Source organism: Artemia sp. Qi Xiang Cuo, chromosome 9 (genome assembly GCF_049724085.1).
Source record: "Artemia sp. Qi Xiang Cuo chromosome 9, ASM4972408v1, whole genome shotgun sequence".
NCBI lineage: Eukaryota > Metazoa > Arthropoda > Branchiopoda > Anostraca > Artemiidae > Artemia > Artemia sp. Qi Xiang Cuo.
The window spans coordinates 35,171,085-35,191,012 of NC_142802.1; the positions used below are offsets into that span (position 1 = coordinate 35,171,085).

The following is a 19,928-nucleotide window of genomic DNA, read 5'->3' on the forward strand; positions in this document are numbered from 1 at the left end:
CCCTAGAAAAAAAGACAAATAAACACGCATCCGTGATCTTTCTTCTGGCAAAAAATACAAAATTTCACATTTTTGAAGATATGAGCTTGAAACTTAGGGTTACAACAGTAGGGTTTTCTGATACGCTGAATCTGATGTGTGATTTGCATGACTTTTTAGGGATTGTTTTCCCTTTTTTTCGAAAATACGGCAAATATTCTCAGGCTCTTAACTTTTTGTGGATAAAACTAAACTTGATAAAACTTCTATATTTGAAATCAGCATAAAAACCCAAATCTTTCGATGTATCTATTAGTATCAAAATTCTATTTTTTAGAGTTTTAGTTATTATTGAGCCAGGTCGCTCCTTACTTACAGTTCGTTACCACCAACTGTTTGATAAAAACAGTGAAAAGAATGACTGGCATTCTTGCTACCTGCACGCAGGAGAGGGATCCAGCCCTTTCAGATTGATTCAAAATACCAACTACCCCCCTCTCCCCCAAAAAGAAGAAGAAGAAAATTGCGCTTAAAAATAAATATAAAAAAAAAGTTTTATTTCAAGGAAAATAATCTATTCTTTTTTCTTTCTTTTTTAATATTAAACGTGGCTTGGAAGCATTAACATTTGTTTTGTAAATAACATTGAGAAATCAGAGTCAAACAACTGAAACAGTTCTGCTAGAACTAGAATTTGCTAGTTCAATAAAAAAAATTTTAGAAGGTGGGGCCAATGTTAACTTGTTCTGTGTACCACCAATCCTTGGAACGGCACTGCCTAAAATTAATTATTAAAATAAAGAACAAAGACGGAGCAATAAGGTGAAGTGCTGTTTTTAGAAGCCTCTCTATTGTTGTTGTTAACGCTTCGATTAGTGACCTGGTTTCAATGATGTAATTCTCTGAAATAGCACAAATGCGAGTAGACCTTGTGTTCTAATAATAACTAATATTATGTTGTTTACCGGGGCGAATTGTAGCGTCAGTGTTGCTTTGTTATCCCAGTTCAAACTGATTTGTTTTGGAAATGGTTTCTAAAGAAAAAAGTTATCTCTTAATAAGGATTTGGTTTTAGTTACTTAGATGTCCTCTTAAATACAAGTATTTAATTGCGTTGTAGTTATGCTAAAGCCAGGATTGCTTCCTATGTTGCATGTTTTGCATTGGATGTTTTAGTTGCTAGGAAATTTTCTCTTTTCAACGCTTTTTTTTTTCTGCTTCATTCGTCACATTGTTTTTTTTAACTCTTTATTAAACACAGTGTTGACAAACTCAAGACTTTTCCAAACCTTTGAGACAATTTGCTTGTAAGGAGAGACTTTGTCAAACTTTTCAGACAACTGTAAGTAAGGAGCAACTCGGGCCAATTGTGACCGAAAACTCAAAAAACGGAATTTTAATAGTAATTAACCCATCAAGAGAATTGGTTTTTTATGCTGATTCTGAATAAATAAAATTCATGAAGTTTAATGTTACCCATCAAATGGTACGAGCCAGAGAAATTCTCCTAATTTTTGAAAAAAGGGGTGAATGCCCCCAAAAAGGGAGTGATCTTGATGAAAATCACACTGCTAGATTCAGCATATCAGAGATTTCAAGGTCCTATCTATAAAAATGTAGAATTTCTTATTTTTTGCCAGAGGAACGATCACGGACACGTTGTTTGTTCGTTTATTTGCCACCTCCTCCCCTCTTAGGGGTGATCTTACCGAACCAATGGTCATAGAAGATCGGGAGATCGCTCATTTGAACGAAAATTGAAAGTTCTAGTGCTCTTTTGAAGTGAAATTAAATAAAAAAAACAAGTTTTTTTAACTGAAAGTAAGGAACGACGTTAAAACTTAAAACGAACAGAAATTATTCCGTATATGAAGGGGGCTGTCCCCTCCTCAACGCTTCGCTCTTTACGCTAAAGTTTTTTTATTGTTTAAAAAAATAGAGTTGTGAGAAAGTCAAACTTTAGCGTAAAGAGCGAGGCGTTGAGGAGGGGACAGCCCCCTTCATATACGGAATAATTTCTGTTCGTTTTAAGTTTTAACGTCGTTCCTTACTTTCAGTTAAAAAAACTTGTTTTTTTTATTTAATTTTTGAACGTTTTTGAATTAATGCAGGTTTTGATTTTGGCTCACCGTACATGAATAATTAAAACAAAATTTGCATATTATATTTGGTTAAATGGCTTTCTCGAAACTTGTTTAATTTTATTTACGAACGTTTTTATTAGTAATAAATATACGTAACTTAGAATTAACTTACGTAACGAACTTCTATATTCATAAATTTTTAACACGTATATTAGGGGGTTCGCCCCTAGTCAATACCCTGCTCTTTAAACTATAGTTCTAATTTTTTTTCCAGTTCTTTAAAAATGACCTCTTAATCACAATCAGTTGATCAGTTGAAAAACTTGTTTTTTTTTATTTAATTCCTGATCTTTTTCTTTAATAATGCTGGGAAATCCGGCACCCCCTTCATAGCAATGTCCCTTCCCCCATGAAAACTTCCATCATGGAAAGATCCTTCCATATAGCCCCCGACCCTCTCCATCCCCCCCCAACCACAAAAAATCACCTCAGAAAAAGTCTGTATACTTCCCAATAACCAATACTATTTGTTAACATTGAGTAAAGTTCATAACTTTCAGCCCTCCCCCTGGTGACTTTGGGGGATCAAGTCATCCTAAAAGACATTTTTATCATATTTTCAACTATGCTGAACAAAATGGTACTCTCAAAATTTCTATCGGATGATATTGGGAAAAAATGAGCGTGGAAGGCGGCCTAAGCGCTTTCTATTTTTTTGGTCACATTAAAGATGGTGGTAGAACAGCTAATTTCCGTTTCAATGACCAGTCCCGCAATTCTTTAGGACCGTGAGATCGAAATCAACACCTCTGGGAAAAAACAAAACAAAAAAAAAAAACAAACAAACAAATAAACACGCATCCCGTATATTTATTCTGGCAAAAAGTTGAAAAATCCACATTTTTTTAGATAGGAGCTTGATACCTCTACTGTAGAGTTCTCTGATACGCTGAATCTGATGGTGTGATTTTCATTAAGGTTACATAACTTTTAGGGGGTCTTTCCCCCTTTTTTCAAAAATCAGCCAAATTTTCTCAGGCGCGTAACTTTTGATGGGTAAGATTAAACTTAATGAAACTTATATATTTGAAATCAGAATTAAAATCTGATTCTTTTGATGTATCTATTGGTATCAAAATCCCGTTTTTTAGAGTTTCGGTTACCATTGAGCCGGGTCGCTCCTTACTTACAGTTCGTTACCACGAACTGTTTGACCAGACAGATTGTGCCACGGCAAAGCGGCGTTTTGTGTCATTTAATTGCAGCCGAATACGATTTTGCCCCAAAGAGAACCAAATTTCTATTTATTGAAAATGTTGAGTTAGCCAATATATTTAAAAGTATAAAAAAAAAACTATAAAATAAGCCTCCCAGTTGCATAAAACGTAATACTGCATGGTGGTGCATTTTTTTTTCTTTTAGCTTTGTTCTTATTTTTAAATCTTTTCCCCTTTTTGCTTTTGTCAAAAAATTAATTCTTATGCTCGTCACCTTCAACAAGTTCAAGCTCAGTTCTGCGTTGAGGGCGTAGTACTAACTATTTGTGACTGACCGAGACTACTTGAAACTGTGACTATTTGCGACTGTTATTGTGACTGCAACTACTTGCGACAGCGGCTACTTGGGATTGAGGCTACCTCCTGCTGCAGCTGCTCGTGATCGCCACTGCAACTACTTGTGACTATTACTACTGCTGCGATTACAACTACTACTACTATTAATGTGATTACAACTACTACTCTTTCTTCTAATACTACTTCAGCTATTTAAATAAATCAAAAGAGCTTATTAGAAGTAATTACAGGTTGCCAAAATGACATAGATGCAATATGTTAAACACGGAACAGGGTATTAAGTTGAAACTTCAAGGGAAAGATGAGCGTGATGTAAGAATAAATCAAAGCGTTGGAACTGTAATTATAACTGATATGTTTAACTGAATCTTAAGATACTCTGTACATGCAGGGTTGTCAAAAGGGCGTATCTGCAATATCTCAGGGACGGCTAAGGATATTGGCTTGAAATTTTTAGGGCATGTTGAGGGGAATATTGAACTAAATCACAAACACTATGTGTATCCAGGTGGTCGAAAGGGCGTATCTGCAATATATCAGAAAAGGATAAGGATCTTATGTAGAAAACTGAAGGGAATGTTTAGGATTCATGTACGTATCCAGGTTGTCAAAAGAACGTATGTGCAAAATTTTAGGAACGGCTAAGGTATAAAGTTAAAATTTTCAGGGAATGCTGCGGGGGGGAATGTTTAGTAAATCAAAGTTACTCTCTGCATCCATGTTGTCGAAAGGTTTTTTTTGTAATGTTTCAGGAACGGCTAAGAGTAATAAGTTGACACTTTCAGTGCATGCTGGGATAATAAAAAATCACTGTATGCTTCTAGGTTGTCAAAAAGACATATTTGTAACATCTCATGATTGGCTAAGGATACTAAATTGAAACTTTCAGGGAACATCCAGGTTGTCAAAAGTGCACATCTGCAGCATTTCCGGTTTCGGCTAAGGGTACATTTTAACAGCTTAAGGGACCCAGCCGAAACTGTGCGGGAAAATTGGATGGGGAGATCAAGAAGATTTAAATTTTGACTGGGGGACCAAGGGGAGCTTATCAGGGATAAAAATGAAGTTTGAATGAAAATATGTTTGTATTGATTTCGTTGTGTCAAATGCTCTTATTATTATATTGATCTGATTAAAATTTCAGACCGTGAATACATCCCAATTAAAGTCTCAGAACCAAGGGAACGTTAGCTGGAAACAACTCTGGTTGTATTGATTCTTGACATCTTTTTTTCTTCTTTTTTTACATAGATCAGAGCTCTTTTTAATAAATGAGCTCAAATTGTATTTATTTGAACAAACCAGCAGTTAAAAAAATATTACGCAATAAGATTCATATAATAAAATGGTCGATTAATATTTCTCTATACCTATGGTTTTTTTTATGATGGAGATCAGAATGGCTTCAACCTTTTAGGACCCCTATGGAAATCTATAGAAAGATTATGGAAATTTTCAATCCATTTTTCCCTGTACCCATCCATCCAAAGTTCTTAGTATAATTAAATTTTGGAAATCTCAAAAATTTGGAGGCCACTTACTAAACGTCCCCCTCCTTTGTTTTCGCCTGATTAATGAATAGTACTTCTTAGTTTTTTTTTCAAGCAATTATTGCCGAAAGTCTGCTTTCTCTGTATAAAAAAGACCTTGCTATGACGCAGAAAAAACTGAGATGACACCAAGCACCATTTTACAAATCGAGGTGACACCGAAAGCACGTGTTGACCAAAGTTTTAACCCTTCTAGGAGCCTAGCTCTTGGCAACTCTGGCTGCAACCTAGTAAAAAGCAAACCATAACAAAAAAAAAGATTTTAAAATAAACTGTCAAATATTTACAATGTTGCACAATTTTGGAAATAGTAATCTTTATTCAGGTTGATCTAAAAGGTATAATTAATATTAAAGGTAGACCATTAAAATCACCCTTGTGAAAATTCTTTACCGGAGGTTTACAATCGCACATCTTGAACAAAAATGAAAAATGACATTATTGCATTAGTAAGTCTAATATGCTACGCTTTTTTTCTAAAAAAAAAAAAAAAAAAATACAAATGAAAGCAAGGGACGACATTCTAACTTAAAATGAATAATTTCTACTTTTTATCTAGATTCTTTAAGCACAACTGCTTGAACCCAAGGGCATTTGGATTGTAATAAAAAGTAGTTTTAAAACACTGTTAAACTTTACCGTAAAGAGCGGTGGAGGGGGATAGGAAGTTCAGTACCTTTCATATATGAAATTGTTTCTGTTCGTTTTAAGTTTTAGTGTCGTTCCTTGCTTTCATTTGCAAAAACTTGTTGTTGTTTTTTTTTATTTAATTTCTGGGTCGTTTTTCAGATCATGCCGTGGCCCATCTACCGTATGCTAGGAGATTGTGGGTGAGCAATCGAAATGACGGGAGACGGGAGTTTGGTAGAAAACTTTGATATAGGAGTGCACTTTTTGAGGGACAAGGAAAACATACCCTTCCGAACCTACGCAATAACACACCAGTCCTCTTCATAATAGCTAATGTGAAGTTTTACATCTTTGTACATCACTTTATCGTACACTAAGTGAAACAACTTGGTTAAATGAAACTTTAAAAGAAGTGTCGGTACTTGTATGATGTACGCCCTACCTAATGTTCTTCTAATACGTTTCTCCGACGCTCAATCCTAATGAAACATGCCAAAGTAAGATAAAAATATAATACTTGAGGAATAAATTTGGGCTATATATTTGCACATTAGGGGGTGGGGTTAAGTATAGTGGGTCTGCATGCCTGATGTATTAGCTACAATTATTCTGCATATTAGGTAATAAGAATTGTGTTCTAACTTCACACTGTCCAAATACTTTACAACCCCCCCCTCCCCTAGTGTCCAAATATATAGCCCAAATTGCACATTTCCCATTTATTCTGTCACTTTTCTTTGTCTTGTCTCACGCTAAGCTTAAAGAAACTAACCAAAAAAAAAAATCGGTTCTAAAATGCGTCAATGAATGAACAACTTGAGAGGTAGGGCATATATCATACAAGTACCGAAGTGTTTACCTTAACTTAACCATTTGTTTTATATGGACCTTTTGTTTTAGAAGGCATTTTTCGAACTGCTTTTAAGCAAGTTTCAACCATTCATTTGTTAGTTAGAAAAGAAAACAAATTGCCGAGAATGCATGTCATTGAGAACATATCATCGCTTTTACTGATGGTATGTCGTAAAAAAATTTTCTCCCCCCTCTTTAGGTAAAATCCTGGATGTGTCACTAAATAGTGGTTTTAGTAGTGTTAAAAGAAAGAAAACTTTTTTTTACATTTGTTTAAGTTTTTCATTCATTTATACCGTGAAATCCTTTATCCTTTATCAAGGTACTTTCTTTAATTTGGAATTGTACTTTTTAAAATACTGCTTACTACTATCAATTCAATTTTTTTTTTTTGGGGGGGGGGGTTGGTAGAGTAGTAAGAATGTATCACAGATAGCAACATTGGTTTTAACCCGAATTTTGTGTTTTGAAATTTCTGTTGTATCCTGTCAAGCTTTGTCTATATGAACTCAGCATCCCTCCCCTTCTCTTAGGGGTGTTACAGGAAAAACTCTTGCTAAGATTAGTGAGATTCCTTTGCTGAAAATTGTGCAAAGTTCTACTGCTTTTTTCTGCCTATCTCCCTTCTGTTTTATCCTGTATTTATTATTTTCTACCTAGCACACAATTGATTGGTTCAGTATATCATGCAAAAAAGCAGGCTTCCAATTCCACCTACAACTTGTACTTTTACGTCGTACTGTTTAAAGACCAGAGCCCATCATTTTACCACACCCACTGTGTTGAACTCTGGAATAATTTGTCGTTTACAGCAGCATTGTCAGGTTTCAAAGCAATTGCTTTCCGAGACCTTTTGGCCCCGCCACACCCGGCGAACAGTATGAATTTCTTGAAAATTATTAATCTGCTGCCTTTTTCAGACGGATCGAAAACTATTGAAGATCCTTGGCGAACGACCCGTTTTAACTCACGGCGGAAATGATGTCATTTTGGTTGTGAATAGTACCTGTTTAAAACTGACGACTAAAGATGGCGTTCCGATCGCTTGTCATGAAATGCCCAACATTTCGTTTGCTTCTGGCGGTGACCCAGTGAGTTTTTTCTTCTGCTTGACTGATTTGATCTAACTTTTCCCCGAAATTTTCTTGGAAATGAAAAGATTCCTTTAGCAGACCGCGTACTTATTGCGTTTGTAAATGGGCATTTACTTCGTAGAAGCTAGGGAAAACTAATTGGGACAAAAAATGGTACTATGTCTCTAGCTTAAGGACTGCCTATCATAATTTTGTTTTTTCATTATGTGCTAAAATGTAATTTTTTACATTTTACGCTGTAATTTTGCTACACCTTGCCATTAATTTTTTTTATTTTTTTATTTAAGGTTTATGTTCCCTGTGAAAAATACAATTTTGCGACAAGTCTATAGCCGTAGCATTGGAATTTAATTTTTTATGGCGCATAGATTTTGTCTTTTTGTTATTTCAATTTACTGTATTACGTTAATTATCATTATTTATTCATGTTAAGGGAAATTTCTGTTCACAGGGCTCTTCCCTTTCAATATAACACAAGGGCCTTTCTTATAAAAGCTATGAGGCTTTTTTGATTTGAATTTCTGTTCATTTTTTTATTGCCACACAAGATCTATCAAATAAATATTCTTAAAAGAATGTTTATATAATATTTATTAAAATGTTTCTAAGACTACCGGTGTCTCTGCCATAGAACGCTTGACCACTATGTCCTACCCCATCTGTCTTGGTGTCCACACATGTAATGTGACAGGTCTCTAGCTACGCGCCTGCGCATGACTTGATTTTGGAGCGGTAAGAAATGGAAAACAATTTAATTATATAAAAAGTTTATGAAGTTAATGATAAAATTGTAAAGTCTTAAGATATTAAGGATTGGGGTGAGAATGAGAGTGGAATTGGGCAAGTTCTCAAAGCCTCTAATTACCACAGGCGTGCCTATACTCAGCTACTCAAATGGAGTTTTTAAATAATAGTCCTATAAAACGTTCATGTATGCGGACTGTATGCTAGTGTCGTAGCAGTATGCTGTATAGATCACTACGCTGAAGTATATCGTTCAAGGCCTCAAGACGTTGTAGAATGCTTTCTGATGCTTCTGAATTTATTCGTTATTTTAGAGTATATGGTTGATTGTAATTTTAGACCAGAATTAGCATCTGCGACACCAAGTGCTAAATACTGTACTGTATTTCGGTAATACCGCTTTTTGTATTAATTAATTTAAAAAACTTTTTCCACAAAATAAGCATACCATATATAAAATACGCCATATATATAATATACAAAATACGCAAAAGCACACCATATATTAAATACGTAACCTAGCCTAACCTAACCAGAGACAGATATCCGGTTATAATGGCTTATGAACAAAACTATAAGAATTACAATAAAAATGAGCAAAAATAATTTATTCTTTAATAGTAATTTCTGGTTGTTTCAAGTTTGAGTTAATACGCATTTCTATTTCTTCAGATCTTAAGTTTGGTATGTCCTTTACTTTTCTTTGAAATATTTCATTTTCAGAGTTTTTTTTTTATTAATTCTTTTGAAATATGATCATGAATATGATTATAATTATTATTATGAATTATAAGAATAACATGCAAATAGTAACCCATACTATGGATGTTTAACTACCACAAATCACTATCAATAAATAAGTTTGTATATTTTTTTATTTATGAAAGGAAGAAAAGTGAAAAAATTTCAAACGTATTTTGTTTTTTCAGTATAGCACAAATTGTGTTCTGGTCTTGAGAAGGCATTGGGAATATCAGCGCAACTAATGCTAATTGTTGCTCGTTTTGAGTTTGACTTGGCTATTTATTGTAATTTCTGTTCCTTCTGAGTTTCTTTATTTATTGATGGTGATTGGTGGTAGTTCTACGCTTGGAAGATTATTTGGCTTTATTTTTGCTCATTCTTGGCTTAATGGAGCTCTTCACTTTTCTTTGAAAAACTGTTCAGTTTTTTTTCTATAAACATCCATAGTATGGGTTGCTATTTGTATGTTGTAGAAACTTTTTCAACAATTTTTAATCCTAACGCAAACAGTATGTTTTAATTTGATTTTATAGCTTCTGAAGTTGACCTGAAAAATAAAACTTAATATCATTCCTAAAAGATTATATCTTTGCTCTTTGACAACCTGGATACACTTCCACTCTTTTGATTTATTTAATTGTAAGAGCAGAAGGAGTAATAGTAGTATCCCCAAAAGATTTAACTCAATATCCCCAGTCGTTCTCAATATTTTGCTGAGGTGTTTTATTGGCAACCATAAAACCAAATGTCTTTGGATTTATTTTAAAGTAACATTTAGTTTTAAGGGATAATGGGCCAACTGCATAATAGTGGGGGGCTGACATGCCTAATATCCCTAAAAACATAGTTCTTGGACCGTTCTACTATGCTGAACAAAATGGCTGTCTCAAAATTTTGACTGGATGCGTTTGGAAAATGAATGGGCTTGAGAGAAGGACTGCTTGCCTTCAAATATCTTGTTACTCTTAAAAAGGGCACCAGAACTTTTAATTTGAATTGAATTAGCTCCTTTAAAAGTTTCAATGATATTTATAGCTATTACAGAGTGTTGCTGCCTATGATATTGCTTATATTCCCTTTTGAAAACCTGCATGGGTATAGTTTTTGCATTTAACTGAAAATCCTAAATGTTCCCTAAAAGTTTCATCTTAAGGCCCTTGGGTCATTAGTTACAGTAACTGTAGTGGTAGTATTAAAACTACACATATGGGCCTTCTGGCTAGTTCAAAATCACCCACAACTTACACTTAACGGTCTACATTAATGATATGAGTGGTTTTTGAGATATTACCTTGTTGCCTTTGTGAAAGTCCACATGCTCATAGTTTGTTTTGATTTAGTTCAACATCCGCCTAAATATTCCTTAAAAGCTTCACCTTAATACCTTTAGCTTGCACAGTAACAATGGTTATAGCAGCATTAGTAGCAGTACGCGCATGGCACCTTTGATTTCTTCAACATCCCCTTCAACACACGCTGAATGTCTCAGCTTAATACATACCATCAAACATTCCTTAAGCATTTCTGATGCGTCCGCTTGACAACCTCTGTGGGCATAGTGTGTTTCAATTTAATTCCATACAGTTTCTATATATCCCAAGTTATTCGCCTTAATATCGTTGGTTTTAATATCAGTAGTAGTAGTAGCAGTAGTAGTAGCAGTGGAATTAATTGTATTAGCCTAAGCTTTAGTGGCGGTTTGTAGTAATAGAAGTAGTAATAATAGTAACAGTAGCAGTAATATGAGTAGAAGCAGTAGCATTAGGATGCAAATATTTTCTTTTGGTTAGTTTAATATCCCTCACAACCACAGTTTATATAATATACCAGTAAGTTTACCGCAGATGATTTCTGGCTCTTCATTCTCGGTGCGAACAAAAAGCTCCTCCCACTTATTTCTGCACTTATTGTCCACTTATTGGTTGAGCCGGTCAAGTGGTTTTGTCAGTACTTGTTCCGTAGGTGATTATTCTTTGTCTACCCGTGAAAAGATCTAATGCCGCTTATGTTCATATCTGCAGAAAACATTCTCTGGAGCACTCGCACCTCGGTCCGGGTTTTTATAATGGGTGAGATAGGGAAAGATCATACTGGATAATTATATATACTGTGCTCACAACAAGCCCTGTTAGTTTCAACTTCACACACCAAACTGTTCCTAAGATATTGTTGTTACACCCTTTTGACAATCTGCATACAGAGGGCGTGCTCTGATTCAGTTCATCCCCCCCCCCTCAAAAGTTCTTGAAAATTTCACCTTCATGCCCTTAGGCGCAGTTGTAATAGTAGTCTGGTAGTAGTATTGATATTACTACTAGTAAGTTGGCTAATAGTTCCTTACCTACTTGGACTATTTACAAGTAATTTTTAACTAACATTGAAAATTTTTGACGAATATTAAAAAGTAAAAGAAACTGGCGATACCTCTATAAAAAAACGTATCTTCATTAAATAAAAATAAGAGAAAACCTCAGGTTCTCCTCTTTACATTTTTACGAATTGGCTTATTTTGTCTGCTAATTCGCATCCAAAGTGAGATGATTAATTATCACTTATTAATGTTATTTTAGAATAAACTTGTCTTTATTTTAAACAAAAATATCTGTTTTGCGTTCACTTTCTCGTTGAAGATTCAGATGCTATTCTAATCCTTTTCTCTAAGGTTTTAAGTAAATTTCAGTAAACTAGCCAGAACTCTTGATTTCAAACTTGAAATTAAAGAAGGAAAAACTCGGAAAAAGCTGTTGAATTTCGCATTAAATTCTAATTGCTATTTTATAGCTTATTTTCTTGTCTCTTTTGTAGCCAACTAGTAAGTTGGCTACTAGTTTCTTACTTACTTGGACTATTTACAAGTTATTTTTGACTAATATTGAAACTTAAAAGAAACTGGCGATACCTCCATAAAAAAAACGCTATCTTCATTAAATAAAAATAAAAGAAAAGCTCAGGTTCTCCTTTTTATATTTTTGTGAATTGGCCAATTCACATGCAAAGTGAGATATTAATTATCACTTATTAATCTTATTTTATACCAAATTTATCTTGTTTTTGTGTTTTTTTAAACAAAAATATCCGTCTTCACTTTCCGTTGAAGACTCAAAGGTCATTCTAAGCCTTTCTTATACGGTTAAAATAAAAAGTAAACTAGGCCAGAACTCTTCATTTCACGCTTAAAATTAAAGAAGGAAAAACTCAGAAAAAGCTTTTGGAAATTGGATGAAATGTTAATTGCTATTTTTTGTAATAAACCTTATATGCTCCGGAACTAACTTACAACCCTTGCCCATGGGCTCTGGGAGATTGTGTCCACTCTAAAGACACTGTTATATGATTTTTGGAATGGTAAATAAATGGTTATATCACAATTTCAATTGAATGCGTTTGGGAAGAGAAGATGTCAGGGGGGGGGGGCTAGTTGCTCTTCTTAATGTTTGACTTTTAAAAGAGACCTTTAACTTTACATTTACAATCAAATGAGCCTCTTCTAAAGTTCAAACAACCACCTTTTTCATAGAAACCTTATATACCCCTGGGACATAACTTACAACCCTTACCCCCAGACTCTGGGGTATTCTTCCAACCCCAAAGGCCTTATTATGTGACCTTTGGACCATTTTTGAACAAGTCGCTATCTCAAAATTTTTATCGGATGCATTTGCGAAAATACGATGTAGGGAGAGGGCTGCAGATCTCTGTGATTCATAAAAAGGGCAATATAACGTCATATTTCTAATCAAATGAGCCCATTTTGGAGTTTTTATGACCACCCTTTCCAAAAAAAACTTAGATGCCCTCGGGGTTTTACTTACAACCCTTGTGCTGAGGGCTGCGGCGTGGGGTGTCATCCTCAAAGACATAATTTTCAGACCTTTCAACTACGCTGAACAAAATGGGTATTTCTAAATTTTTTTAGGAGTGTTTTGGGAATTGATGGGCGTGTGGGGGCTTGTTGCCCACCAATCACTTATGACTAATAAAAAGGGCAACAGCCCTTTCAATTTCCAATCGAATGAGCCTTTTTCGAAGTTTCTTCGACAACAATGACCATCTCAAAATCAGATGTATTCGGGAAAATACAACGTGGGGGGGGGTATCTACCCCCCAATCACTTTCAATTACATTGAAGAAAATGGCTATCTCAAAATTTTGAATGGATGTGCTTAGGGAAATGGTGGGCCTTGGAGTGGAATTAGTTGCCCTCCAATCACTGTCGACTATTAAAAAGGGCACTAGCCCTTTCAATTTCCAATTTAATGATCTCTTTTCGAAGTTTGTACGTCAACAAATGGCCATCTCGGAATTTTATCTGATGCATTTCGGGGAAATACGAGGTGTGGGTGGTATCCACCCTCCGAACACTCTGAATCTTAAGAAGGGCGCTAAAACTTCTAATTTCCAATTCAATGAGCTTTCTCCGAAGTTTATACGATCATCCTTTCTATATATACCTTATATGCCCCCGGGGCATAACTTACAATCCTTGCCCTGAGGGCTGTGGGTTTTTTTTCCTCAAAGACATAATTTCCGGGCCTTTCAACTACGTTAAACAAAATGGCTATCTCAATTTTTTGATTGGATGTGTCTGGGGAAATGGTGAGCGTGGGAGGGGGGTTAGTTGCCCTCCAATCACTTTCGATTATTAAAAAGGGCACTGGGATTTTCAATTTCCAAACAAATGAGTCCTTTTCGATTTTCTACGACAACTCCTTGAATACAAAGTGCCCCGGTCTAAAACCAAAAAAAAAAAAATAAAAAAAAATTATACATTGTGTCCACATCGCTCTTTACTTAGGCAGCGCTGTTGCGCTGCCTATGAAATGGAGTGCTGGAACTTGGAAGACCTGTTCAAGTGAGTACTCAGTCAAAATTCCTACGGCTATGGACTTAACACGGCCAATCTCTCTCTCTCTCTCTCTCTCTCTCTCTCTCTCTCTCTCTCTCTCTCTCTCTCTCTCTCTCTCTCTCTCTCTCTCTCTCTCTCTCTCTCTCTCTCTCTCTCTCTCTCTCTCTCTCTCTCTCTCTCTCTCTCTCTCTCTCTCTCTCTCTCTCTCTCTCTCTCTCTCTCTCTCTCTCTCTCTCTCTCTCTCTCTTTCTCTCTCTCTCTCTCTCTCTCTATCTCTCTCTCTCTCTCTCTATCTCTCTCTCTCTCTCTCTCTCTCTCTCTCTCTCTAAAAAAAACAATAAAAACAAAAAAAAAAAAAAAAAAAAAAAAATGTCATTTTTTAAGAATTGGAACAAAATTCCAACTTTAGCGTAAAGAGTGAGGTATTGACTAGGGTGCGAACCTCCTCATATACGTAATAATTTTCGTTCGTTTTAAGTTTTGATGTTGGTCCTTACTTTCAGTTGAAAATACTGATCGTTTTTTAAATAATGCTGGGAAATCCAGCGCTTTCTTCATAGCAATGTCCCTTCCCCCATGAAAACTCCCTCCGTGGAAAGATCCTCCCACGTAACCCCCGACCCCCCCCCCAACTACCAGAAAAAATCTCCTATGAAAACGTTCGTATACTTCCCAATAACCAATAATATATGTAAACATTGGACAAAGTTCATAACTTGCAGTCCTTCTCACGGGGACTGTGGGGGATTAAGTCATCCTCAAAGACATAGTTATTATATTTTTCAACCATGCTGAATAAAATGGTTGTCTCAAAATCTTGATCGGGTGACTTTGGGAAAAACTGAGCATGGTAGGGGGCCTAGTTGCCCTCCATTTTTTGGTCACTTAACAAGGGCACTAGAACTTATAATTTTCGTTGGAATGAGCCCTCCCGAGATATTTTAGGACCAATGGTTCGATACTATCACCCCTGGGGAAAAAAAAACAAATAAACACGCATCCGTGATCTTTCTTCTGGCAAAAAATGCAAAATTTTACATTTTTACAGGTAGGAGCTTGAAGGGTTCTCTGATACGCTGAATCTGATTGTGGGATTTTCATTAAGGTTCTATGACTTTTAGAGGGTGTTTCCCCCCTTTTTTTTAGAAAATAAGGCAGGTTTTTTCAGCCACGTAACTTTTGACAGGTTAGACTAAACTTGATGAAATTTATATATTTGAAATCAGCATAAAAATCTGATTTTTTTTTAGTCTGATTCCATTCTTTAGAGTTTCTGTCACTATTGAGCCGGGTCGCCCCTTACTTACAGTTTATTCTCTTTTTTCAGATAATACGTCTGTCATAGGGCTTTTAGCTTTACTGAAATTGATATGTGATTTTCATCAGGATTTTACCTTTCTTTTTTTTGGGGGGGGGGGTGTTCATTTTTTCCTTTTCACCTGGTTTCTGAATATTATACATGATTCTTGCTGTTATTTGCTTTTGTTAAATTCCTCTTAACTTTATACACGATTTGTTATATAGTATGCATAAGCAGAAAATTTATACTGGTGCGGTATATACATTGTTCTTAACTTCAGCTCTTTAGAATTTTGCTTTCTTTAGAAGATAATTGGTTTTTACACCAATTATCTGGTGAAATTATAAACATCTGACAGTAAACAGTACTTTTATGTCATCCTAGTTCCGCATGTATTTTTTCCTAATTTTGCAGTAAAACTCAGTAAGATGCCCGCAGGTTTTGCTTTTTGTACTTGTAGATCTTTGATTCAAACAGTACTTGATTTAGATGTCTGATTTATAATTGCATGGTTTGGCTTTTGGCGCCATAAAAATGTATAATTACTGCCTAGTTTTGAAATTGTCATGCACAAATAAAGAGTACACATATGTATTCAAGGTGCAACATCTCTTAGTTGATAAAGAAAAAAAATACTCTAGTTAGGATCTCATCTACTGATGCTTTGCGACCGTTATTGATGGTGGCCTCCAGGATTTCGGCAGTGGGGCGTCTCGTTTTGGACTTGACTTCTTCCAGACTGCGGTACTACTCTGAAACTGTGACCATTTTTCCTACTTTTGTTGTATGCCTAATCGTGGACAACGCTATTTTTTCCTTGTATAAAAGAGTGGTTTTAGTAATAAAATAATTACCTAAGAAGGACATTTTATGGATATATTTATATGCTAATGCAATAAAGAGTAAATTAAAGAACAACAATAAAAACCCTTCTTCCTGGGAAAAACGGAAATTTACACTCGGGGAAGGTGATTAGTACATAGAAAGTTACCCTTGAATAGCTATAGAATATGTCATAACTACCCAATGGCGCATCCAGGATTTTTTTCGGGGAGGAGGGGTAGGCTATAGAATATGTCTAAAGAATATTTCATAAATAACCAAGGGGGCAGCTATGAAACTACCCTTTTGGGGGGGGGAAGTTAAAAACAAAAGTTTTAAAATATCTATCAAAAATGTGTTCATATGCAGTTTTTACGTTTTTACGAGTCGGGCCGTTTTTTATTTTTATTTTTTTTGGGGGTATGGGGGGCAAACCTTGACCCCCCCACCCTCTGGATACGACCTTGTACGTACCTCGCTTTTATGTTTAGTCTTAAGGAAGAAGAAATATTTTAATAATAAGATTGAATTTTCTCTACAAGATTTTCGGAAGACTACAAGAAAGAAAGCGAAAGTAAGTAAATAAATTCAATGTGCACAATGAAGTTTAGCTGTCGCCGTATTAAAAAAAATATATATATTTACCACCCTATCAGCACTTAAGGCCATGCTATATTTTCCAATTCTTAGAGCACTGGCTCTAACTTCTTTTTAAAAATTAGTTTTCCTTCACTTTCAAATTGTCCAAAATTTGTTCATTCTTTTCCAAATCGTTCCCTACAATCTTATCATAGTTTACCTTAGTAAACTATTTTACCGTACATAGCGTAGGTATGCTTCGGAACCTTTTTTAAATTATGAATCTTAGTTATTGGTTATTGTTATGTAACTTTGTTATTGGCAAAAATTATTTTTATAAGTGATTTTTCTATCTAGATTATCTATCCTAAAAAAAAATATTTTCGTAAAATATGAATGAGCCCTCAGTCGTGCTAAGAACTTAAAACTGTATGTTTGTGTCTTTTTAGTACAGCTTCCATAAGTCATAGTGTTTTATGGGTACATAAACACTTTGAATCTTAGGAGAATGAAATATCGATAAGATAATTACTGCAGAAAAAGCCACCATCGAAATCCCGTTGCCTGGTAAGCTATCCTGTTTCCAGTTGTTGTGAAATAAAGACTTCTGAGTGGAAAGTTTTTTATAAAACATTTCTGAGCTCTTGTTTTAAACCATCTACTGGATCATCTATAACGGTGAGAGCTTAGCAAATACGAAACACGCGCTTCCTTCATCTATAATAGGCAGCGCAATCGTGCTGCCTAAGTAAAGAACGATGTTGGCACAATGTATTATTTATTTTTTCTTTAGACCAGGGCACTTCGTATCGAAGGAGTTGCCCTAGAAACTTCGAAAAGGGCTCATTCGATTGTAAATTGGTGTGCCTTGTGCCCTATTTAATAGTCGACAGTGATTGGAAGGCAGCCAACACCCCTTCTACGCCCACCATGTCCCCAAACACATACAATAAAAAGAGATGGCCATTTTGTTCACCGTAGTTGATTTCCACATAGAAATTATGTTTTTGAGGAGGACACTCCCCCACAACCCTCAGGGCAAGGGTTGTAAGATATGCCCTGGGTGCATAAAATATTTTTATAGAAAGCATTGTCATAGAAATTTCAAAAAGAACTCATTCGATTGGAAATTCAAAGGGCTAGTGCCCTTTTTAATAGTCAAAAGTGATTTGAGGGCAACTAACCCCCCTCTCACGCCCACCTTTTCCCCAAACACATCCAATCAAATTTTGAGATAGCCATTTTGTTCAACGTAGTTGAAAGTTCTGGAAATTAGGTCTTTGAGGATGACACCCCCCCCCCCCTCACAGCCGTCAGGGCAAGGGTTGTAAGTTATGCCCTGGGGGTATATAAGGTTTTTATAGAAAGCGTTGCTGTAGAGACTTCAGTAGGCTTATTCAATTGGAAATTGAAATAGCTAGTGCCCTTTTTAATAGTCGAAAGTAATCGGAGGGCAACTAACCCCCCTCTCACGCCCACCATTTCACCTAACACAACTAAGCAAAGTTTTGAGATATTCATTTTGTTCACCGTAGTTGAAAGTTCTAGAAATTAGGTCTTTGAGGATGACACCACCCCCCCCCCCATAACCCTCAGGGCAAGGGTTGTAAGTTATGCCCTGGGGTCATATATGGTTTTTATAGAAAGTTTTTATAGAAAGGCATTTAAAGTTTTTATAGAAATGTTTGTCTCCCTCCACGCCTATCATTTCGTCAAACACTTCCAATCAAATTTCTATACAACCATTTTGTAAAGTCTATCAGAAAGGTCTGGAAATTATGGCTTTGAGGATAACAAGTCCCCCCAGCCCTCAGGGCAAGGGTTGTAGGTTTTGCCCTGGGGACATATAGAATTTTTATAGAAAGTGTGGTCATATATACTTCAAAGGGGGCTCATTGGATTGATAACCAGACGCTCTAGTGCGCTTTTTAAGAGTCGAAGTGATCAGAGGGCAACTACCCTCTCCCCCCCCCAACACACACGACATAATGTCTCGAAATGCGTCTAATAGAGATTTTGAGATAGCCATTCTATTCAAAATAGTCTTAATATCACATAACAAGACTTATGGGGTTGAAACGAACCCTAGAGACTAGGGGCAAGGGTTGTAAATTATGCCCAGGGGTATCAAAGGTAATTAATGAAGGCATGGTTGTTTACCTTCAGAAGTGGCTCACTCTTTCTCCCTAAAAAAAAATTGTGTCAATATAAAACGAACAGAAATTAATCAAAAAAACTTTTTACACAAAATAAGTCTTTCAAAAAAAGGTAAAGAACTCCATTAAACCAAAAATAGAATCAAATAATCTACCAAACATACAAGTACGACAAGTCTGTATTAATAAATAAATGAAACCAAAAACAAACAGAAATTAAAATAAGTCAAACTCAAAACGAGCAAACACCAATCTGAGTAGGGTTCTAAACCCTGTGATTTCTAAGAGCTAGAATATAATTTTTACTTTACTGAAAAATATTCTTTTAAGTGTTTTCACTTTTATACCTTTAAGAAATCAAACATTAATTAAGATTTTAAGGAATGAGTATCAGCATATGTATATTAAACTGACAGTGCACATTTTTTCAGTAAATTCATTTGATTTTTTTTAGTAAAGTACTAATTTAATTCTGGCTCTTAGAAATCATAGGGTTTAGAACCCTACTCAGATTAATTTCTGTTCGTTTTGAGTTTGACTTATTTTAATTTCTGTTTGTTTTGGGTTTATAGGGACAATAATCTGGAAAAAGCAATAGAGAATAGCAGAAAAAAAAATCTAGCATGAATGCGAGCAGAAAATCTGGAGACGCAGCTAAGGGTCGTGGCTCACTCGTCACTTTTTTTATTGATGGTCCAGAAAGTGATAAAGAGCGTTTTTAAACACATACGGAGAGCTATGGTGAACGAAATCGGTGAAAAAAGGTACAACATCCAAATGGACACAACTCAGGACGCTGGGGTCGTGGACCAGGCTTCTATTGGGTTAAGATATGTGATAGACGAATAAATTCACGAACGGCTCTTTGCTGTCGTACCTGTCCAAGATTCCAGTGGCAAGGGTATGAACGAACTTCTACTAGCCAAGATCGAAGAGCATGACTTAAGCACGAAAATATAGCTGGAGAATCGGTT

At 35.6% G+C, this 19,928-nt stretch overlaps 1 protein-coding gene across 1 annotated transcript in view; it reads left to right on the plus strand.

Annotated features, from left to right (window-relative positions):
* Positions 1–19,928, plus strand: part of LOC148948597 (uncharacterized) — a 196,676-nt gene that overhangs the window by 135,940 nt on the left and 40,808 nt on the right. The window contains exon 6 of the mRNA XM_089094492.1: positions 7,590–7,760. Coding sequence (XP_088950618.1) covers positions 7,590–7,760 — 171 coding nt within the window. The remainder of the gene's footprint in view (positions 1–7,589; positions 7,761–19,928) is intronic.